The 24,803-nt window shown below is 35.9% G+C and overlaps 1 protein-coding gene across 1 annotated transcript in view; it reads right to left on the reverse strand.

Annotated features, from left to right (window-relative positions):
* Positions 1–24,803, reverse strand: part of PLB1 (phospholipase B1) — a 120,580-nt gene that overhangs the window by 15,521 nt on the left and 80,256 nt on the right. Inside the window, exons 42-53 of the mRNA XM_070949718.1 lie at positions 24,664–24,741; positions 24,161–24,221; positions 23,030–23,088; positions 22,587–22,654; positions 21,603–21,646; positions 18,845–18,944; positions 16,051–16,102; positions 10,628–10,708; positions 9,085–9,150; positions 8,063–8,157; positions 7,072–7,153; positions 1,583–1,687 (exon numbers count right to left, since the gene is read on the reverse strand). Of these exons, the coding sequence (XP_070805819.1) occupies positions 1,583–1,687; positions 7,072–7,153; positions 8,063–8,157; positions 9,085–9,150; positions 10,628–10,708; positions 16,051–16,102; positions 18,845–18,944; positions 21,603–21,646; positions 22,587–22,654; positions 23,030–23,088; positions 24,161–24,221; positions 24,664–24,741 (891 nt within the window). The remainder of the gene's footprint in view (positions 1–1,582; positions 1,688–7,071; positions 7,154–8,062; positions 8,158–9,084; positions 9,151–10,627; positions 10,709–16,050; positions 16,103–18,844; positions 18,945–21,602; positions 21,647–22,586; positions 22,655–23,029; positions 23,089–24,160; positions 24,222–24,663; positions 24,742–24,803) is intronic.

The following is a 24,803-nucleotide window of genomic DNA, read 5'->3' on the forward strand; positions in this document are numbered from 1 at the left end:
TTTGTATGATTCCCACTCCCAGCAGACACAAACATACACACAGTCATTAGAGGTGCATTGAAGAATTGTCCCTCCTGTTATAGTAAGCTTTTCAGATGAAGGGGGTCAAATTCTTTGGAATGCACTCCTTGCTGAATAAATAGGTCTAACTCCTTTGTTCACTTCTAAAAAGCTTTTAATATAAACTTTTAACTGTGGTTTAAATACGTTTTCAATATTTTTGGTTTTAATTAAAATGTTTTGCCCTATTTTAATCCACTGGGACACTTTGGTAATCAGAGGCTCTCAGTGCCTAAGGATAGAAAGCAAATAAAGTACATGTTCAAAAAATGAAAAGATGAGAGAAAATTTAAAATTGTGTGAAATAATATTTTTGAAGCTAATAAATTCTTGTTTTAAATCCGGTGGACTTAGCAATAGCAATAGCACTTAGACTTATATACCGCTTCACAGTGCTTTACAGCCGTCTCTAAGCGGTTTACAGAGTCAGCATATTGCCCCCAACAATCTGGGTCCTCATTTTACTGACCTCAGAAGGATGGAAGGCTGACTCAACCATGAGCTGGTGAGAATCAAACTGCCGAACTGCAGTCAGCCAGCAGTCAGCAGAAGTAGTCTGCAGCACTGCATTCTAACCACTGTGCCATCACAGCTCTTAAATCCACAAAAAAATTATATCATAATGAAGATGTTAAATAGATACAGTGACAAGGCTCAATTATTTTACTGGATAATTTCTGAGGCCTAATAAATTGTTAATTTTTAGAATTCCTTCCAATTACTGCAACATGAAGTGAATATTAGTAGAGAAACTTGTTATCACATGCTAATTACCAACACTAAGGTTTCCTGTCACCTGACATCTTCTTATAACCTATTTCAGCAGTTCAGCTTTCCAGTTCCAATTCATCAACTGAGAAATGATGGAATAATAGTGAAGAGATACAAAGCAGGGCTAAACTGATGTGATGCTAAAACTGGAAAGAGTTATTTTAGATAGCTAATTGCATGCACTTGGATAAAAAATGTATGTCTTAAACCCAGTTATCATTTTCATGGGCCTGTTAAAATATTGTAATATGCATTGCCCTAATTCTTCACACACAAGTCCTTGCATATTAGGTCAGTATTTTTTTTTATTTTTAAATATTTTTTTAATATTTCCTTTAATTCAAATTATATTTCAGGCTACCTAGTTAATTCTTATAATTAAACATGGTAGTTTCTGTGTGCACGCGCATGCGCGCCCCTGCAAAATGTAGCATTATCTTTAGACATTGTTCTTTGTGTCTGAAATCCAGAATCAGTTAACTCCTGCCTTCTAGAATCTATAAAGTTAATTGATGCAGATTTTCTGTGACCTCAAACCTGATAAACAGAATTAAAATGTATTGTTGCTGGGACAATGGTGGGAAATGATGGTTTTGCTTACTTGCTCCTCTGTTTTGCAGTTTCCCTTGCAGACAAGGCAGATAATGTGGTTATAAAGAAGATGTAAACCTCACCCTTTGTATCTGTCTTGTACACAGTAAAACAAATTCGGATGTAATAAGGAAGGCTTCAGCAACACACAGTAACTTACACTGTCTAGTGATAGGAAGGTGTTTCGGAAAAATGGTTGCACAACAATGGCAAAATCGTCCCGTTGATCATAATGGCCACTGTTGAACATCATTGCACTTTTAATCTGTTTGGAAATGAACTGTAGTAAATTTCAAGGCCATTTTTTTTCTCCAGTTTACAAATGCTAACTCAAACATTCTGCCTTCTAGAAACTATACACTTAAACTCAGTTCATACAGATTCTCTGATCAACAGAAATAAATTGTACTATTTCTGAGACGTTGGTTGGAAATGATGGTTCTACTTACTTGCTCCTCTGTTTTGCAGCTTCTCAGAAAAGAAAAAAAAAAAAACCCGGTGGTGTAAACAGGGTAGTATCATAAAAAACTACCCAACTTGATTCCTGAAATATGTATTTTTTTAAAAAAAAAAAATGCTTTGCCTGGTCGCCACCAGACGATCCCTCGGGACCGCCAGCCCCATTGCCTGTAAAGAGCCGCCTTCACAACGGAATGGCGGCTCGAAAAAACTCCGTTTCCACGAGGAAATGGAGATAGAGCCGGCGAGGGCAGGTAGAGCTCTCTGCGTAGCCCCAAAAGTTTTTTTTTTACTTTTGGGGACGAAGCAGATGAGACTCCCCATTTCCCTAGCCGCCGCTCCGGACTTTGGGAGACCTCTGCTTATGCAGAGCTAGGCGACAAGAACAAGCCTACAAATTTAACAGATTAATTAAAGAGGACGTGAGTTGGACCTGTGATCCTGAATCGCAAGTATTTCATTTATTTTATAAAAGTTATTCAAGAAGGGAAGAAGGAAAAAAGAATTTTTAAAAATGGCGACTGCCGAGGCTTGAGAAGGGGCTGAAAGGGAAAGTCCTTCCGTTTTCTATTACTACAAAGTAGCGGAATAAATACTCTTGGCTACAATTGAAGATAAAACTCCACTTTTGTGTTTTCTTTCTCCTGGAGATTTGATATTGATCTTGGTTGGAAAGAAGCTTTTTTTTTCTCTGCTTTTCTTTTCTTTTCTAAAAAAGTTTGTCTGGGCGGAAACATGGCATTAAGACTTACAAAGGCGGACAAACAAGCAGTGGGGGGGATTCCCCCATTAACAAACTACATGAACAAGTTCTAAATCTCCAGAGTCAGAAACCTGATTTTAACATAATTGAATTTCTCTTGGAGGAGATTGTAAGAAGGGATGAGATTGTGAATCAGAACTTTGAAAAATTTAAGCAGGAAATTAAAGAATTGGTGCAATTAAAGTTTGATATTTTGGAACGAAAGATTATAAAAATGGCTAATGGTTTTACAGAATTTATGATCCAGTTGGATGCAAATACTAATTTATTAGAGTCTAAAATGGAAGAAATTGAGGACAATTTGGACAATAGAATACAAAAAATTGAAAATGACTTGACAAATACTCAAGATAATAGCTTAGAAGAAAAACCTAAAATGGAGGCTGATCAAAAGACCTGTAATGCAGAAAATATACAACAACGGATTGAAAGAGAAGTTTTAATGATGCAATATAATTTCACTGAATATACGATTAGACTGAGAGGACTGCAGGAAAATAACAGAGATGATTTAAGGAAAATACCTTCTGAAATTCTGGCTGGGATTTTAAAGGTCCAACCTGAGGAAATATTTTGTAGGATCGATAGAGTTTATAGAATAAATTCCTGGACTGCAAAGCAAAGGCAATTGCCTAGAGATGTGGTGATTTATTTTACAGATAAGGAGATAAGAAATAATATTGTGCAAAATTCTTACAACTCTACTTTGCAATGGTTTGGAAGAAAGATTTGGATATACAAAGAGCTCCCGCCCAAGATGTTATTGGAAAGAAAGAAATTTGGTTTTCTGGTGACTGAACTTAAAAAAAGAAATATTCTATTCAGGTGGGATGCTCCAGTTGGTATTATATTGAGATATCAAGGAGAAAGATATCAATTAAATACTGTTGAAAAAGCGGAAGAATTTTATCAAAAAATTTTGAAAATGAATTCAACGTCTTTATGCACAATATAGGATAAGCAGAAGGAATTGGAAATAAAGGGAAAACATCGAATTATAGAGGTTTCTGTAGACAAATTGCCTTCGGATTCTTTAGACACCTCAGCTGGATTATTTACAAATAAAAGAGAAGCGGCATCGGATTCTAACGTGATGATGATTCATCAAGTCACAGACAAGCATGGAAATCAATTAGCTGATATACAATTGATAGAAAAGAAATATGAGTTACAAAAGCAAAACCAACAAGATCAAGTCATAAAGCATAATGAAAATCGACCAGTCGATATACAACTTGTAGAAAGGAAATTAGGATGGAGATCAAACCCACAAAAGGAAAAGAAAAAAAGGAATAGGTCTCACAAAAATAAAAATTTCTAAATTAAGCAACAGTGAAGCCAGTTTTTTTTTTTTTAAAAAAAATATGATTGAATATATGAAAAGACAGTTGAGGCGAAGTATTGGTTAACATTATCCTGAGGAGAGTGACAGACCTCTGCAATGCCGTAATTTTGGGATGTGAAAAGAGCCTTAAATTGGTTAGATTGGAATTATCTCTTTTGGATTTCTTTTTATTGATAAATGTATTATATTTATGTTGAGCTATAAGGCAAGAGAGCTACGCTGGGGCACGCAGAAGATCTGGTTGTTACCCATTATGATGATGGGAATTAATAATCCTGAAGAAAACCACAGTTACAGATATTATATGGAATATAATTATAATGTCACTCGGGTGGTTGTTTTCCTTTTTTATATATATATGAGGAGATTTATTACTGATGGGGGCAGATGATAACTGAGGATTTTGAACAATCTGTTGCAACTAGGATGCTATGTTACCCTAATATGGATGATGTACTCAACAATCTAGTGGAAAGACATCAAAGAAGATATTATATGGATTATAAATTTAAAGTTATTGATTTTTTCTATATAACGGAATATTTTTTTTAGTAGGGCGGGCAGTAGATTAAAGATATTAAGAATTGTTGTGTATGGCAATTTTGTAGGAAAATGGGTGGAGATAGGTTAGTTTACTGATTGTCTAGTTTAAGAAAAGGGATGCTTAAGTGATATATTTATGGGAGTGGAGCAAATGGATGGAGCTGAATAAATGCTAAATTAGGATTTATGGGGAAGGCTGCTTTGAAATGTTATATTAATATACACAAAAGATTAAATGTTAAAGCAGGACTTATTATATAGTTTTAAAGTGGAAGGTTGTTATGAAATGTTGTATTAATATACAGATATAAGTACGGGGGAGGAGAAAAAGGGCAGATTACTGTTAAATTGGGAGTTATAATAATATTATTATGCTAAATTAGAAGTTATTATGCAATGTTATAGTAGAATGATATTTTGAAATGTATGGTAAAAGGGGGAAGTAATAATATTAATAATATTATTAGTAAGTAAGGGTCAGTATTTAGAGGAGGGAGTAAGGGGATGGTAAAATATTATATAATCTGTTATGAATTAGGTTTTTGTTGTGAAGAAGTCACGGGGGGATGGGTGGTGAGGGGGGGTTAGGGAGGAGGGGGGGAGAAAAATGCGGGAAAAAATTTGTATTTGAAAACTTTTTCAATAAAAAAAAAATGCTTTGCCTAATTACTGTATTTTCATCTCTGTTCAGTTGCTGTCTTTTCACTTATAATCCTGAATATCAAAGGTCGTCTTTCCTTATAATTCTTTGACAAATGGAAAGACACTGCTTTTGATGTTGTCAAAGTAAGACTTTCCATAACTGTGTTATCAGATGCCATGTCACAATAAATTTCTGGCATAAATCATACTGCAAGTTGAGAGTTTAGAAAAATTAAAAATATAGAAATTGGTACACAAAATAAAGATAATGGGAAAAAGAGACCCGGGGTTTGATATGAGTCACGAGTGAATGTATGTGGAAGAAGAATGCAACTGCTGAAACAAGACACCTTGGCTGATCATCACTCTTGAGAATTTCCAAGTTCAAGCTACAGACGGAACCTGAAACAATACATGCATTGCAAAGTGCTTCTATTGCAACCACACCTTGCCTTTTCCCAGGATTGTCTGTTTTGTGCTCCTGGTTAAATGTCTATGGAGATTCTCAGTCATCCAAGTTATGGTTTCAAAGAAAATTTCAAAGAAAAAGCAGAAAGTCCAGTTGCCTTTTGAAAAAGCATCTTTGGATCAGTGGTAAAATCCAATTTTTTTTATTACGGTTTTGTGGGCATGGCTTGGTGGGTGTGGTGTGGCTTGGTGGGTATGGGTATGGATACTGCAAAATCTCCATTCTCACCCCACTCCAGGGGAAGGATACTGCAAAATCCCCATTCCCTCCCCACTCCTGGGGGAAGGATATTGCAAAATCTCCATTCCCACCCCACTCGGGGGCCAGCCAGAGGTGGTATTTGCCAGTTCTCTGAACTACTCAAAATTTCCACTACCAGTTCTTCGAACTGCTCAAAATTTCTGCTACCAGTTCTCCAGAACCTGTCAGAACCTGCTGGATTTCACCCCTGCTTTGGATCTTCCTGGTTAGTTTTCTTAAAGCAGTGGATCAGTATTCAGTGCATGTTCAGTGGTAATTAGGTTATTTATGTTTCTTTCTAAAGTGTGGTTTTTTGTTTGTTTGTTTTGATGAACTTAAGATTTTCCAGAGTCATTCATATATAAATGGTGCCTTTTTGCTTTCTAGTATCCACATTCGATTGGAGCAACACAAAAATCATCAGCCACGCTACCACCCACCATGCTCATGAATTCATCGAAGCCTGGCACTCCACAAGCAATTCTGTCAATAGACATATTGACCTACAACCAGCCTATAAACCCCTCCAAATCCAAACCAACCACACAGCCAACCCACGCAACCCCCCCCAGTTCACTTCTCAATGACCCTGATATAATCTCCTTATCACAAGACCAATCAGAAGACTCACTGAAGACTCACAGCTGACCCATCACAAGATCCTCACTTGACACATCCACACCTCAAGCTCTTATAAACAGAAGAACATTGACACTGACATCCCCTAAACTCCACTGAAGATGTTACCTAAGCTGGTAACGAAACGTTCAGAAACCAACTGACAAGCTTGGAGAACGAATCGTCACCCACAGTCTAAACCCATTCCATATGAGTACCACTTTGAAATACTACTTTGTTCTATCAAATGTTCTACATTTTCTTAGATTGCAAATAAAGCCAACACACACACAATTGTCTGTAAAGTCAACATTCCCAAATTCACTCCTCCCCCATGTAATATTTCCAGATATACACCGGTTTGCAGTGCATTATTGATCTGAGAAATTCTTTAATAATCTCATTCTCTGTGAATTTTATTTACATCTGGCTATGACAAGTTTTATTTTGGTAGACCACACTTATCACTTTTTAAAAAGTCCATAACAGAGTTTTTTTCATCCCTATGATGTTTGCTTAAAAGAATGCATGGCTGAAGTCTTGGAATCAAGTAAATAAGAACTTTTTTACCTGAAAATCTCTGTTAATTATCTCCATTTCTTGCAGATCAGAAGAGTTATTCCAAGCATTTAGAAAACATGGACAAAGGCTCCTAAAAGTGAGCAACATTGAAAGTGAAGATAAATATGAACCAATCTAAATTTAAAGAGTTTAGAAAAAAAATACTAACATATGCTGATCCATGTCAGTTTCAATGTCACTTTCTGTGTTTCGATGACAATGACCAGAATAATATGCTTCTATTCTAGGCTAAAGATAGCACATTGTTACTATAACTAAGGATGCCAGTTTACATGTAGCAAATTTAGCACATAAATCTATTGTTGTCTGATATGAATTTTATGTGACTTATTGAATTGGAGTTTGAGGCTAACTAGCATATGGCCCTTTAACTGTTGCTGAACTACAGTTCCCAGAATCCTTCATTATTGGATAGATTGGTTAATGCTATTTAGAGTCATCAATTTATGGAAAACCATTGATCCCTCTCTTAGAAGGTCCAAATCTCAGGCATGTTTCCAAGAAAAATATTGAAATTCCACATTGTTCTTACCTTGGAGAATGAAACTAACAATATAAACAAAACACTTCACTGCACCAAGCAAAAATAATGAGTTTGTTGTGACATGGTTACTGAGATAAGAAGTAGAAAATATCTTAAGATGCTTTTAAAGTCTATGTTTTGGTGCTGTTCTGATTTTGTGGATTGTGTTCAGTTTTGTTATTATCTGAACAAAAAACCTGGAACTCAAAGTTATCTCTCTGAAGTAGCTGTATCTCTAAAGGAAATCAATAGAAGCTGCTCCCATGTGAGTTACAGAAAAACTGAACAGAGTGTTATATTTGTAGCATCTGCTGCTTCACAGGTCCCAAATCCAATAGTATCTGACAGAGCACAGATTTTAAAGTTCTTTGTGGCTGCTTTATGAATGAAGACGATACAGATTAGCCCTAAAAATAGAATTCAGTACAGACTGCTATGCATGATCTGCTTACTTACACCCCCGGAAGGATGCATTTGGATTCTTCCCTTTCTATCTGGTGCAGTCCAGTGAGTTCCATTATTTCCACCATGTTGACAAAGGCCCGAGGGAGCTGCAGGAATTACAATAACTAGCTTTATTGATTCCCCAAAGCACAAGCTAGTCAACAAACAGCACAGAAAGGTTATACACAGATTAGTTCTGAACGTACCTGGCCTTTGTGTAACCCACAGACCAGGAAGTAGGAAAAAATGAACAGCAGGGAGCTATTGCACTTCACTAATATGTTATGCATGATATTTACATTATAGCTAAAACTGAGTAAAACCAGAACGTAAGTTCTGCTAAGATACAATGCTTTTTCTACAGGCATTAATGATGACTGTATAATTTTGGCAACTCAAAGCTTTTTTTAATAGACATAACAGACCACACATTTAAGCCACCTACTTTGGCTAAGGAAAGGGAAAGAGAAAACAGAAATAAGCTGGGAAATAAGCTGCATGGTGCCTCCTTTCAGGCTGACCTAGACCTGTATGCTTTGATGTTCTTTTTTTGCTCACAATTTTAAGTTGAATTAAAAGATAACAACAGATGAAATTGGAGAATTTCAGACTGACCATGACCTCAGGATTACTGAGCAAACTCTACTTCATCCTTTCCTGAATTATTTCACCAATATAACTCGGTATCAGTAAAGAACCTGGGATACTGAAAATTCACAAAACCAGCACGACAACTTGCCATCTGCTGTCTCAAGCAGAAGGTCTTCATTTTTACAGTACACTTTAAGGAACCAGTTCCATGTTAACTGAGGTGAATAAAATATAGTAACATGGTGTCATTTTCCTCATATTACAATTCCACCCGTGTTCTTGACCATTCGTTTTCATATTCACCGGATGACCCTTTGTACTGATGCCAGCTACTTGGATAGAATGATGGGAATGAAAAATAATCATGGAAATGCCAAGGGAAGTAAGCAACATTTAATAGAGGTGGCAAGAATTCAGCCGTCTAGAGTGTCTCAAACTCTTACCTCCTTGTAAAGGATATCAAGAGCTTCCTGGAGGTGGTTTACATATTTTTCCACTGAATATGCCTCCTGCAGAAAATAGAATACCAGATTATTCGTGCTATCTTTGACAATCCCTAATGCTCACCCATATGGAATGTCCATGAAACAGCTTGATTTGCCTGAGTTCTATATATTTTATATTCACAAAAGTGTCATGTATTTATGAGGCATTATTATAATTATCACAGATCATAACAATCTGAGATTCTGGTTTTTACCTATTTCCTTAAAAATGGAATCAATTCAAGATAAGGCATTCTTTTCACAATAATTCTTCCTTTTAAAACTCCTTCCTAAAGGAATGTACTCTAATACACAATACGCTGTATTGTAGCCCTATCCTTTCTAGGCAGAGTGAAAAATATTATTTAATTTGAATTTCAGTAGTGCTCAATAGGAATATTGACAGTGTAATTTTGCTGCTCCATTCATTTTTAATTTTTGCTCTTATTCTTTTCTTCAATATTGGTTATATAGTTTGTTTAATTGGTTTCATGCAGCCTTAGCCAACCAGCAAAACACATCTGGAGGGAACAGAGATGGGAAGAATATTTTAATGCTTTATAAAATTGCTAGAAATTAGTTTAGTTGTCTCAACCAATTAAAAGGAATGTAAGCTAATTTAGAGTCTTTATATGAAAACAAAATCAGGTTTGTGTAAGTCAGGAAAGAAAGTATAATTTGCAATAATATTCATGATCTGAAATATGGTTTCACAATTATTCAGAAATGTGCAAAAATATATTTTACAAATTTAAAATAAAGTTCACCAGCAGAAATTTTAAGTATTATTATCTGAATCTCTGCTGGTCTTTTCCGATATGATCTTTGTTAAAATAAATGATTTTTGTTAAAATCATCTTTATTAAAATAAATCTGTAAATTTGTACTTTCATTCTATAGAATCTCAATATCCCATGGTATATGTACAAAAATGATTAATCCAAATTGGTTTTCAACATTGTAGAAGATTCTTCTGTTTTGTAGCAGAACTGCTACTTCTCTTCATATTTTTCAGAGAATTTTTTTTAAAAAAATATTCCATATGTTTTGATTTCTCAATTCTCTCTCTTTTCAAATTTTGCATTTCTGGTGAATGTCTGAAAACAACTAAATCAGTTTGGTGTAGTGATTAGTGTGCTGGCCTAGAAACCAGGGTACTGAGTTCTAGTCCCACTTTAGGCATGAAAAGCCAGCTGGGTGACTTCGGGCCAGTCATTCTCCCTCAGCCCATCCTAACTCACAGGGTAGTTGTTGCAAGGAAAATAGGAGGGAGTATTATCCATATTATCCATTATCACTCCAACAAATATGGAGTGATTTATAAAGTAATAAAAGTGAGATTTAAAAACCTAATAAATAAAATAATAAATTATCTGTTCTCTCACAAAGTGAATTTTAACAGTCATTTTATTTAATAGCTAGAACTTGAAGAATGATGCTATTGTAGGATTAATAAGGCTCAGTTTTAATAGGTTTAACTACGAGTATTCTGCTTGCATACCTTATCTAAACAGTGTTGACAGAGGTCATTGACTCCGATGAAGATGGTGATTAACTTCCAGTCCTCCTTATAGTTGAGGTTCTAATAAAGAATAAAAGAAATGGGATTCAATATTATAAATGTCAGAGTTTCTTTGGGGATAATAAGAGATAAGTGCTTTTGTCCTGGTGCTCTCAAATCTGTTCCTTGGAACTATAGAAATTGTTATTGGTAAAGTTTAGAACTTGTGGCCTCAAGTCTATTCTAAGGAAATAGGAATTATTTCAAGGGGATTCTAAAGCTTATGTTTCACTTTATTAATTTTATTTATCAGTAACACATATTGCTTTCAAGCCTTCGACTCTCTCAAACATCCATTAACAGAACAGAACAGAATAACAGAGTTGGAAGGGATCTTGGAGGTCTTTGCAGCAAGCTTTGCTGGCTGGGGAATTCTGGGAGTTGAAGTCCTCCAGGCTTAAAGTTGCCAAGATTGGAGACCCCTGGACTAGTCCAACCTCAAATATTTTCATTTAGTCAAATGAACCCTTCAATTGTTCCCAATTGGCTGACTACATTTCTCTTTCTGGGAAACCCTCCATATGAAATGGAATCAATGCATGTGGAACAGGATGGATTGAATTTATTTATTTATTTATTTATTTATTTATTTATTTAATGAGATTTATATGCCACCCTATCTCCAGCCGGACTCAGGGTGGCTCACAACAGTATGAAACTGCAACGTTTCCCTAAACTTATACAAATTGATATAGATTAGCAAAATATATGAAATAGGAATTATAAGCATGGGAGAAGGGGGAAATCATGAGTTCTGGCTATAAACACAACAACATCTCTGTCACTGGCTATTGTAAAATCCATGAAATGAACATGCTTTGATTGGATCTTATAGAAATAAACAGGCTGAAATCTGTTCTTTTGTCTGGAGGAGGGTGGTCTGCTTGAACATTGGAGACAGCAGCCAAGAGTCACCAAAGAAGAAATAATGCCAGATTTGTTTTCTTTATATTTGACAAATGGCAATGCATTTGAAAGAAGAAAAAAACCCGGACAACTTCTCTGGTTTCCTCCATACTAGAAGCTTCAATTCACAATGGATATGAGAGATTGGGTTTGTAAAGACTGTCATACTTTCATGTTAGCCTACAAATAAAGAAGGAGAGGCAGAAACATTTCTTCAGTAATGAAAACTGAGAATTCTTGCCAGGAATGCTAAAAAAAAGGAAGGGGAATGCTTTGTGGTGTAGGGTACATTTGTATTCCTGTGATTGGGGCTTAGCCTACGCCAACTATTGGAAACGCTGAGGGCTTTAATTCTGTGGAAAACATTTTGTAATATGCAAGACAAAAAGGAATGGACAGAGCTATTTTTAGAGCAACAAGTTTATATCACAAGCAGTGCTGGAGAATCTGTCCTGGCCTGGAAATCACTAATGTTGCTGATTTCTTGTCTCATTAATTGAATTTCTTTCCTTGGCCTGTTACTTTGTCTCGCATTTACTTCAAAGGATGCCTGCAGTGTTTGACATCACTTCTTTCTGTTTTGTAATCAGGGATCATGATCTCTGGGAACCCAGCAGTTATTCTGACTTTTGTTCAAATGTCAATGTTTCCACTCAGCTGCTCCCAGGAATAATCAGACACAGAGGGGGAAGAAAGGGAGGTGGAGTGAGAGATGAAAGGAGACATGGAAATGAAAAAAGGAAAATTATTTCCCTTTTTCTACATATCTTTGCTAGTCCAAAAGTCATGCTAAAGCCTCCTTCCAATCAGCTCAACTCCTTCTGACAACATAGACATTGCATGTACTTTTTGGGAGGGAGGCGCATAACAATATGGAAATGATTTGTTATTGCCTTCCTCTGGGAATATTTTTTCATCATTCCACTCTTGCCTAATATTTTCCACCTAGGTGCAATCCCAAACTGACCCTGCTCAGCTTTTTGAGCTCAGCCCAGGTGGGATAGATGCTGCCGTAGATAACCAAAGGTACAATTATGTAGAAAGCTCTCAACTTCTGTTAACCAAGTGCTGAGTTTTGAAATGCTCTGCTTTTTGTTTCAGAGCTGCACAAAATGATGTGCCAATAGAGTGATGGCATTAGGCCCCAAGCCCAGATGCCTTTCTCAAAAGTGGCGTTTGGGTGGACCGGTATCCTTTACAGGCTCTGCTTAAGTTTGTCAGCTTGATCTTTCTTCCTTGGCTCCTGGCACTCTATTCATGAAGTACCTGGAGATTTCCTTAGGAGGAATTGCCTTCCAGAACACGCATGGGATTTTCTCCAACTTCCCCTTGTCCAGAAAAGCTCTGCTGATCCAGGCTCACCATCCAGTCCCAGTTCTCTATTTTAGCATCAACACACACACCCTTTTTTTTTTTTTTTTGAGAGGCATCTAAATGGCATTCTCAGCCATTTTCCTCTCCTGGAAGCCTTCCCAGGTTCCTTCTTCAAAGTAAAAGGATGAGGGGCAGACTCAACTCTTCCTCTTTCTCCAATCAGCCCTAAATAGTTTGTATTAAAAAACAAATCTGGCAATGCCTCTGACATTCAGAGATCTAGGGAAAACAAGTTGTATGAATTTTGGACAACCAACATAAGAGCATGTTTCTTATCTCTGCTTCGTGTTCTCATTTAATGCATGCATAATAGAATTAAGAAGTTTCTAAATTTGAGAAATCAAGGTTGAGGTAATTCCATGCTCAAGGTGAATTAGTTATGGGGGGGGGGGGTTGCATTAAAACATTGCTTTTACCATGCTAGTGGTGCCCTATGTCCCTTGTAACTCAGCTGCCTCATTGATAAGTACTGAAACTACTTATCCAGGCAGAGTTGAAAGTCGTGTTACTGCACTGCAAATCTTGAAGGAGTCAACTTTACAAAGCAGACTCCCTCACGGATTCCAGCACAATGTCAGACATTTTAAAGTGCCACTTTTTTGTCCCCATTTCTTAATATCTCTATACTAAGAATAGATTTGTAGCACCCTTTATCTGCAGATACTATTTAGCACATGTGTGTTCTGTTCAGATAGGATTAATCTTCACAAGGACAAATTAAGATGGAATTCTTAAGTGCAAATTTTAAATTTTAATGTATTTTAAAATATGGGTATTTTAAATTATGGGTATTAATTCAGCCAAATTTATTTAATTCATTTTATTCGATTTTAAATTCTGTATATGTATGTGTTTTATTTTATGGCTGTTCACCGCCCTGAGTCCTTCGGGAGTAGGGCGGTATAGAAATTCAATAAAATAAAATAAAATAAAATAAAATAAAATAAAATAAAATAAAATAAAATAAAATAAATAAAATAAAATAAAATAAAATAAAATAAAATAAAATAAAATAAAATAAAATAAAATAAAATAAATAATAATTCAAATTACACGCAGAAAATAAAAATCAATCAACTGCACCTTCCCCAACTGTCAGACTTACAGCAAAGCTTCCAGCAGTCCTGTAGTTTTTTTTTTCCTCCCTTTCTGTTACATTTGCTAAGTGTCTGATATTAGCCAGAAAGGAAGCCAGGCCTAATCTAAATTTAAAGACTTGTTCAGAAGTTTTGACCAGGTTCTAAGACCTCTGAGTGTAATGGATACGTGTGAAATGTACAGAGTGTAAAAGATTGGTATGTGGATAACAACAGGCAGAATGGCTGAAGTAAGTAAGATTTCAAAGAAGCACAGAGAATAAGCAACAGCATGAAAAGCAAGATAAACCACTGTCTTCCCCTGCTGAATACTGTAGAGAGGGGGCATGTTTCTACAGTAAGCAAATTCAGGTTGCACCTGGTTTACATAAAACAATATTATTACTTCAGTTTCTGATGTGCCTGCAGCTGGATTATTACTTTTCCATAATGTAAAACTGCAATCAGACACAAGCAGGAAGGCAGTGCTTATGATGATTGACAAGGATCCTGCCATGTCACGCACTAAGAACCGAAGTTAGAAGGATGGGCCAGAATTTTCCCTCTTCTCCCCCACCCCCCCCCTTTTTTTTTTTTTTTTTGGCCTTTTTACATGTTGCCATTAAAAACTCTCATGATTAGAGATTCAGGTTTGGATCCAAAGAGCAAAAGTAAATTTTTGATGTTCATTTTCATTGATCCATTGGCATCCCGGCTGCTTTCCACAGCCAAACCACATCTAGAGATCCCACCACACCATTTTTGGGAGTGCAGTAGGAATAAATATATTTTGCACTTTTGTAATGTGTTAAATTGACGTACATGATATGCTTTATTTTCATTCAGAAACATATTCTAATATCTGGGTTAAGAAAGGCATTCTTCCTTGTCTCTTTCCATCTTACATTAGGAGACAGGATTCTTCCGATAAATCAAGTTTGGTCTAGTGTTTAAGGCACCAGTCTAGAAACTATATTATTATGTAGTATTAATTTTTAAACACCTATTGTGTATTTGTTGTGTAAAAAAAGGTAGAGTTCAAAAAATAAAACTTGGAAAAAAGAAACGCCTTAAATGTAATCAGATTTTGCTTAGGACTCGTGTATAGTATAATAAAAATAAATAAGTAGCAGATATATTAACTTGGGACAGTCAGTTTGGTAAGCTGCTAGCCTAGAAACAACAGACTTTGCATCCTGCCTTAGCCATGAAAGTCAGCTGAGTGACTTTGGTTCAGTCAATCTCTCAGCCCAACTCACCGCACAGGTTTGTTGTGAGGAAAATAGGAGAAAGAAAGAGTATTAGGTATATTTTCCTCTTGAATTATTTATAAAAATAATAAAAGTAGGATAACATTAAATAAAAATAAATAAGATAATGTTGCCCATTTGTTACCATCTTCTAGGACAGGGGTCGGCAACCTTAAACACTCAAAGAGCCACAAAGTTCCTAACCGGAAGCTCCCCCATTCAATTCTGGAGCCAACCAGAAGTCCAGTTCCCCCGCCATAGAGTCTCTTCCTAGCGCAGCATCCTTTTTCCTCTACCTGCCCTAACTGAAAGCCCTATCAATTGTGGAGCCGACCAACAATAGGGAGCCGCAGCAGAGGGATGAAAGAGCCACATGCGGCCCAAGAGCCACGGGTTGCTGACCCCTGTTCTAGGACTATTTGCTCTGTGGATATTTTCAGCAGCAAATTTATTTATTTAATTTGTATATTTATTTATTTAATTTGTATACTGCCCTTCTCCAACAGGACTCAGATAATAAAAATAAATAAAATAAATAAATAAAAATAAAATCTTAGAATCATAATGTAGGATAATCTGCTGATATTGATCATGCAATAATTAATTTATATTACATAAAAAGGGAATTATAACCTTTTTATAATGATTTCAAAATCTTGACCATAACTATTATCTTGAACTGTGCAATGATGTGGAAGACTACTTAACATCGAAGATTCTAGATTTTTCTTCAGGCTTCCAAAATGCATAGACTTACTGGGTTCTTTTTCATTAGCTCTACCAGTTCATGTGCTTGGGCTGAAATATTCCTAGAGAAACAAAGAAGAAAAAATGTCTAACACACATTCTGAAATTGCAGCCTCCATGAAACCAATAAACTGTGAGTGAGCTTTATCATGAGAATGAACTGGGATTTCCCAAAGGAAGTTCATAGTGTGACCTGAAGATTTACTTCTAATCATTCTCCAGCTGTCAACAGTCATTACCAAAACAACAAAGATGAAAATAAATCACCTTCTTGTGCAACCAACATACTGAAATAAGCAAGGTATCTGGGGAGTCTGTAATTCATGAAAGTTGTGAGTCCTCTTGCATGAAATGAAAAATGGCAGAAAGCTGTTTTTCACTTAACAAAATAGGAGCTTTACTTTTGCATGATTTATCTGTTTTAACATATATTACTTATGCATTTGAATGATCAGATTTATGTAATTTTCCATCAATGATTAAAATTGGCCCTGAGGTCTATTGCAGCCCTGGTTGAAAACTGAATCTAGCTCTGCTTCAGATTCCAAACTCTGAAATATACTTTCAGGATGCTTTTCTTCTCCAACTTTTATCTTTATAATATATCCATGAAGTACAAAGCAAGGGTTTCAAACTATGGTTTGTTGAACCAGATATTGGGTTTTTACATACAGAAATGCCATAACAGATGCATTACTTTTGTGCTAAGCTATAAACAAATAAAACACATTAATGTTTAGCATTATCTGTGAACCAGGCTAAGGATATAGGTAGGCACGGTAGAGTGACTACAATGAATGTATGTCTGTTATAGTGCTCTAACTGGCTGTGTGAAAACCATCACTAACAATTGATAATAGAAAAAGCAATGAGTGCCCCCATTCTTTTAAGTAATGATATTATATGATATTTTAAAGGTATATTTTATTTAAAAGATGATATGTAAACTGTTGAAGAAGTGTATTACAACATTAAGAGAGGTTAAAAGGTAATTCCATTTTGAGTGCCACAGAGGGCTTTGGGAAACTTTGGACTAAACACTTTTTCAGACCAATCTGGAGAAAAAGAGCAGGATGATATATCACCTTAATTTCCTAAAGGAAAGCCAGGAAATAAATTTAATGAATCAATGGGACCAGATCATTTTGTATACTGGGAATTTGCAAAAATCAAGTTCCTCAAAGGTCATTCACTTTGGTGGTTTCACTTCTTCCCTTTATTTTATGAACTATCATCCCAAGAGCAATATTCGTCTGTGTGTATACGGAAAGAAACACTTCATGAACAAAACCAGCAACCAATATATATTCCCTGAAACAGTGGATGCCACGGTGAACAGTCATATTGCAAGACAGCAGCCACCTGCCAACCAGCCTTCCTTCTTGTCAAAGAGCAGAGAAGCTTTGATCAATTATTCTGTGGAAGGATTGGCTCTGACAGCCTGCACAGAAATTTAAAGCTTTACATTCTCAAGGGTGTACCTGGCAGCAATGACTTTTTCACAGTCATGCTGTCTAACCTCTAACTCCCTCTGCAGTCAATTTAGTGTTTGGCAAAAAGTGATCAAATGGGGACCTCATTGTCTAGGGTTGCCAAATGCATGCGAACAGGTATAATACTGTAAAAGATTGAACAGTATAAGATTATGGTTAGATTTTTACATCAGACTAATATCATAGGAGATGAAATGCAGAAAAAGTATGGGGGAATAATTTAGTTAAATTGTCTATGAAAAACACATGCAGTTATGGACTTAATGAGGTAAGACTCACATCTTAAAACTGCAGTGCTATACCAACAGAATATAGGTTCATGAGTCTGCCAAGAATTAATTCCACTTTGTTGGCTTTCAGCCCAGCAATGCATGACTGCTTAGAAGACCTGAACTGGCATCTACTGGCTCAAATGTTTCCAAGGCAGACAGAATTATAGAAATCAGTTGATTTTGGACAGGATTCAGCTTTTACCAAATGAAGTGGTTAAGAAATCAACAGAGAATAGAAATACATTTGGGACAACACAGAGCTGCCTCAAGGATGGGAATCATAAGATTGGAAAAATCTGAGGAACTGTTGGCCCATAGCTTGAGATCATAGACACTAGCAATAGGGAAGACAAGAAAGCAAATGATCAAACATATGTATTTGCTTTATACATCAAAACAATAACTGTGATATTTGTATGATGATGTTGCCTTCTGCATAGTCATTTTGGTATCATCAGATCTCTTAAAAAAATAAAAACAAGAAGACCGCAACTACTGTTGTGTTCCTTATGGAAAAACTTTCGAAAGAACTGGGCTAATGGAAGTCAGTTTGTTGCACAATCTGGTAACGTATCTTCCAAGTATGTTATATAAGAGTTTTAAAAATGTATTAAGACTTTTATTCTGCATTCTTCAAAGTTTTCAGGATGATTTACTAAATAGTGTCAGAGGTACTGTAGGTACAGAACTCTGATGAAGAACAGAGAATAGGAGTCTAAATGAATTTTAAATCACTTTGTTATATAATATATTCGGACATTATTTCATCAGTTTGTTAAATGAGTTCATGCTGTGGGTAACTGGCTCCCTGGACTTTTGCAATCTTTTAATTCCCCAGCAAGCTCATCCAAAATCTTATTCGGGTGATACTTTTGCACGCCAAATTCTGGAGACTGGATTATAACCAACAACTAGTATGATGATTAATCTTAAGAAAAGCCCTCAGCTTTGGAATATGCTTTGGTTTAGTGAGTTTAAATATTCCAGTACTATTTCAGTCATGGACTTCCTTGACCAAATATCTCCCACAGGAACTTACCAGGTTGTGGCTTCTCCCACAGCTACATTGAACCCAGCAGTTTCCTTCTGGGTGCCAGTGGAGAAACCAAATAGGCCTGGATTAAATTTCTTCAAAATATCTGACAGAGAAGGAGAAATTCAATATCAGTGTTTCTGCAGTAAATAAGAATCAGCATCTCATTCCCAGTGTTGGTTTTTAAAGCTTTTAAGGCTTCTGAATCCTTACAATAATTGAAAGTTAGTTCACATTTGACAAAAGTTTTCCTAATTATTCTGGACAATTATTAGAAAAAAATATAGCTATGGGGTTCTTAATGCTCTCTAAACTTGGTTGATTTCTTGCAGATGTTTCATTACTAAATTAGGTATCATTATCAATGCTGGAAAGGAGTGGGATTTGTTCTCTATTTATATACTAGTGGCTTCCCTGTCAGTGTCGGTGGTAGTATTCTTGATAGTTCCTTGTCAGGTTATTGTTTTCTGTTTGTATGAGTTAGTAGTTTCTTGATTGGGGTATTATTTGCTTCTTGATTGTTGGTCTAATGTTAATCTGGGTGTTCATCTCTGTTTAGTTGGCTATTGATTACTAATAAGGTGGTGTTTTAGTTTCCTTTTTTTCCTTTTTGCTTGTCTCTTTTGAATGGTGTGTAGATCTTGTTCATCTCTATGTGCCTGTTGATGACTGATTTGTCCAAAGGCCAGGTTTCTAGGAATTTTCTAGCGGTTTTGGACTTGACTTGGTCTAGGAGGTTCACAATTTCCCAGTTGAAACTATGGTGAAACCTGCCCATGTATTGTGAAATTAAGGACTTTCATCATGTCTTTTGACTGCTAGTTGATGTTAGATAGCTATGAATACTTAGTTTGTAAAATTCTGTTTGAATTGCTATGTCTTTATCCACCACTACGCTACTAAATGAGAAGGGTTACCTCTGTTTCAGATAGGCAATTCATTTGAATGGCTACATGGTAAACAGATAGAACATGGTCTCTTCATGTTACAAATAATGGTATCTATTAAATTTGACTGGTAAAAATGGGTGAGAATTCATAAACATCCTCACAGATAGAGAAAAATAGGATTGGAATTATTAGAATGTGAGAGACAGCCATGTATCTCCACCAAATTGCCTAGAATCATGGGGCTGAAAGAGGTCTTCTATTCTAGTCCCTTGCCCAAGGCAAGTGATCTTTTTTTGATCCTGAACAAATAGCTGTCCAATCTTTTATTGAAGACCTCTTTGAGTTGATTAGTTTTGAAAGTCCAAAAATACAAAATATAAAATTCTAAGGGATACTTGTGAGATAGTTTCTTCAAAATTTTACTGTAGTAAAATAGTATCAATTCCTCCATCTTTGTCCTGAAAGTTACAGCTCTCAGAATTCCTACAGAGTGAGACATTGTGATTATATGGAAGGGAGAACAATTTGGTTTTAAATTATTGGGGTTTTAAATTTGTTCAGCCAAATTTTTTAATTCGTTTTAGTTTATTTTAAATTTTGTATCTATATGTTTTATTCTATGGCTGTTCACCACCCTGAGTCCTTCGGGAGTACGGCGGTATACAAATTCAATAAAATAAAATAAAATAAAATAAATAAGTAACAAGAGAAGTGGGCAGCAACAATTCACACAAATGCAATGCAACCACAGAGGGAAATAGATAGCCTACCATAAGAACAGAACAGGTTCCCCAGGTCCTGTCAATCTTTCCCTCCCAAATTGCCCATGAAGACAGAAACATACTTATACTCTGCATGGAAAATAAATCTTTCCACGAGGAAGAAAAATAACAGCAAAGGATACAGCCTTACACGGCCTGTGCTAACCTAAGTGAGGGAGGGGGAAAGACAAATACAAGTGACAAGCCCATGACATGACATAAAACAACTTGGCAGGTAGAGAATGAGGAGTAACATTGGGAAGTAACTCAGAGTATATCCTGGAAGTCAGGACACAACCAGGAAGCCTTTAGAAACAGGACAGCAAACATCAAACCCCATCTTACATACAGTATCTGCTATATAAACTGGCTACCAAATAGCATTGCATGGAGTTTATTTATATTTGGAAGTGTAGGAAAGTATGTTAATTTTTTGGCACTGACTGGGTTTCTCCCCTTCCTCATTTGGACTCACTGCTGGGTGTACATGCTTACAGAAAGAATCTTTTTGACGACACTAACCTAATTTGTAAGGGATTAGTTTCCTTTGTAACCAAGGGAGCAAATGACTGCAGTATGTTCTACCAAGCAGAGACCTTATCTTTTCTACCCACATAATAGATCCAGCTCTATATTTTGGAACTGAGTAGGCAGGGCAGGGCAGCTGTTCTACTGACTGGAATATGTTGTTCCCCTGATGGCTGACCAGAGAAGGCATTTTATTTCCAAACAATCACTAGTCTGTAAACCTATTCTTCCCTAACCTTACAACTGATTAATTCCACTCACTATCCAGTTCAGTGTGCCATGGGAATACAGCTGACATAACTCTTCATATGGTGAAATTATGTTTTCTTTACATTTGGAATTAAATCACAACTATTAGCCAACTATATTATAAATCTTGCTTTTCAAACCATTATCAAATCATACATAGAGAGATCACTTTAATAATAATGTCTTTGAATGGCATGTTGAACATTGGTTTGACTAAAGAAGAGGAGGATTAAAAAGTGAAAAAATGTGGAAAGCAATAATTCACAATTCAAATACATTTCAGATTTAATTATGTCTATTCCTATTTTGTATTTTGATGTATTTCAGGCTACTTACTAGGTAATGTTGTGTGAGTCTCTAAGCTTCCATCACTTCCAATGCTTGAAAAATAATAATAAAAATTGGTCAGTAGTGTTAATACTACATCCAGCACATACTATCTGTCAGAGAGAACAACTGTGGAAAGGGGAGGATAGATTTTGAAAAAAACAAATATCTTCCAAAATAAACTATTAGGCATATATGAATTCTGTTTTCAAAGTTTTCAGATTTTAAATAACAAATATTTGCCATAATTTCTGAGGAAACAATTGGAGAACACATACAACTAAACAGCAAAATATAGCCCTGTTTATTTTTGTGTATTTGGTGTACCAAGATATATCAAGGTACCAATTTAATGAAAGGCTTTATTTCATTGTATTTTTATTCCAAATGCCAGCATAATAATAATCATTCTCTTAAGAATTGAGCTTTTTTGACAAAATGATCAGCATTCCACAAAGATATGCAAGGAAGAAAATCTGTAGATGAGAATTGGTGATAATATTCCTAATGTAATCATTGTTACATACATATAAGCATTAGGCAAGCTTCCTATCATTGCTTTGTGCCACTCCTAGTGGAGGCTTAATGACTTAGGAATTATCTCAAATCTTGATCAGGAGCTATTTATTCAGTTTGTGATAGAAATGTAAGCCACACTAAAGACTGCCAGATGGTAGCACATTGTTAAAAGATCCTTAATAAGTGGTTGAGGAAGATCAAACTGCATGTTTGGGCATGAAAATATGATGTAGGAAGAACTATCCCATAATGCAGCCTTTTTTCATTTCTTTCATATCTATAATTACCTGAACTTTTCAACCATGAATCTTTAGTTATATATTCTACTTCTGTTTTATCTAACTTTACTCTCCAGATAATAGGACCATCAGTTGGGAATTCTAGGCCTTGCTGTCCTAACACACCTGAGAGGTGCAGTGTTGGAGAAGACTTTTAATAGAACGTGGATGAAATTTGGGGAAAAAAAACACTTACCCCCAAGAAAGTCCCCTCCAAGCTGTTTTGATATCATTCAAACCAATTGCTTTAGCACCTTCAGCAATCTGTTAAAAATAGAAAAAAATAAAATGCAATCAACACGAATTTATTATTTCTTACAGAATCAAAATGTTCACATCTGGCTAATGGCTGCTGCTGAGGTCATACTATCAATCTACCAAAAGCAACATGGAGGAATATTCTAGAAAACCTTCATTTACTAAAGAAAGTAGGCAGGTATTCACCATTTGACCTGGATACTGAAAGAATCTGTTTTGTGAACTTGCACACAACATTTCATAGCTCCAGCTATAATGGCCAATTATAAAATTTCATTTAATAAACATTCAGGATTAACATTCTGCTTGATGTCATTTTAATAACTGACATTCTCAGATTCTTAGGAATAACAGCATTACTGAAAATGTGGACATACTTACCATCATTGAATCACCAAGTGCTGCTATCACTCGAATGTCAGCTGGCTGCAGCTTGTGCACTAAAAAAATAGAAATAAAATTGAGGCAGAATATCATAAACAAAATTGGAAGCGACCTTGAAAATCTTCTAGTCCAACCCCTTGCTGAAGCAGGAGACTCTCTACTATTTCAAACAAATGACTTTCCAATCTCTTCTTTAAAATCTCCAGTAATGGAGCACTCACAACTTCCGGAGGCAAACCATTTGACTGATTAATTGTTCTCACTGTCAGGAAATTTGGATTAGATTGGATCTCTTTTTTATGAGTTTCCATCCATTACTTCTTGTCCTGCCCTCAGGTACTTTGGAGAAATACCTGAGGGCAGGACAGGGCAGGACAGTGCCCTGGAAAATGTCTTCTTTGTGACAGCCTCTCAAATATTAGAAGACTGCTATCATGTCACCTTTAGTTCTTCTCTCTGTTAGACTAGACATATCCAGTTTGATATCCTGATAGGCTTAACACGTTGTAGCAATAGGTATAACTTAAAAGGTAAGTTAAGCACTTCTAAAGCTTATGAGCTCCAATATCTTTATCGGGGCATACGTTTTACTAAACAGAATTTGGGCCTATCTCCATTTAATCTTGCATAGGACTGAGTTGTAAAAAAAGAGAAGAATATAACAGGTAGATCAACAATACTGAGCACTGGCCTAGTTTGCTAAACTATAACCTAAATATGCCTTACGTTCTCCAGATTCATTATCTTTGTTGCCCAATTTGGCAATTAATTTTCTCTTTGGGGACCATCCTGCATATTATTAGGCAGCTGAAATTCCACAGTCAATGGGATTTAAGGAGTCTCATTGTATGCTCTACTTTCACCCATACCAACTCTGAACATACAGTATTACTATACAGCTAAGATAAAATAAGTTTTAAACATTCGTTGATAGCTAAATATGAGCTGAAAAATACAGTCACTAGATTGCTTAAGACTATAAAAATAGAAATAGAAAATAGAAAACTACAGGTGTTGGTTGTCATTTTCTCCCCAAACCCCAGCATTTTACATAAATGTGCACTGAGAGAGGAGGAAAATACATTATTTTTTATTATTATTTTTGCTGCACGAGCAGTTATTTCTCACCTGATGTGGGGACTTCTCTGGATTCAGTCTGTATGGAACATGGCAGATTGCTACCCCAGTTCTTAAAAACAAAATGCAGTCAGCATATCACTGGAAATTGTTCCTATAGGTTGTAACATATTGAACCTACAAGAAATCTAGAAGCAACTTGTGTTTCAAAGGGACGTCTACATCCTATTTCTATGCTTCAAGAGAGCAACTTGAAATTACTGATTCATCCTTGGGGTGTCAGGAACAGAATTATATCCAGCACTGTTCATTACTATTGCCCACAATTGAAAAACAGTTTGGTGTATTGGTTAAAGATGCTGAAATAAGAGCTTGGCAACCTGAAGTCTAGGCCCCTGTTAGGCATAAAGCCAGCTAAATTACTTTTGAGATGCTGGCCTACCACTTCCAAAAATGTTATTACAAAACAATATGGATGTGAAAGCATCCCGTGGATACCAGAAAACATGAATATGCTAAGAGAAATAATGCACAGTAAATAATAAAGGGTTTACCTGGTCTGGCAACTTGGTAGGGTTTTCTGATGGATTTGTGACATTGCTGTTTTTGAAGGTACCCAGGAAAGGATGTTGCTAAATAGAAGAACATGAATGCCAAGCTTCAAAATTTCAATACAGAAAAACAGAAGCATAGA

The sequence above is a fragment of the Pituophis catenifer genome, unplaced genomic scaffold, assembly GCF_029215685.1.
Source record: "Pituophis catenifer annectens isolate HBS135680 unplaced genomic scaffold, rPitCat1.0.hap2 SCAF_1, whole genome shotgun sequence".
Taxonomy (NCBI): domain Eukaryota; kingdom Metazoa; phylum Chordata; class Lepidosauria; order Squamata; family Colubridae; genus Pituophis; species Pituophis catenifer.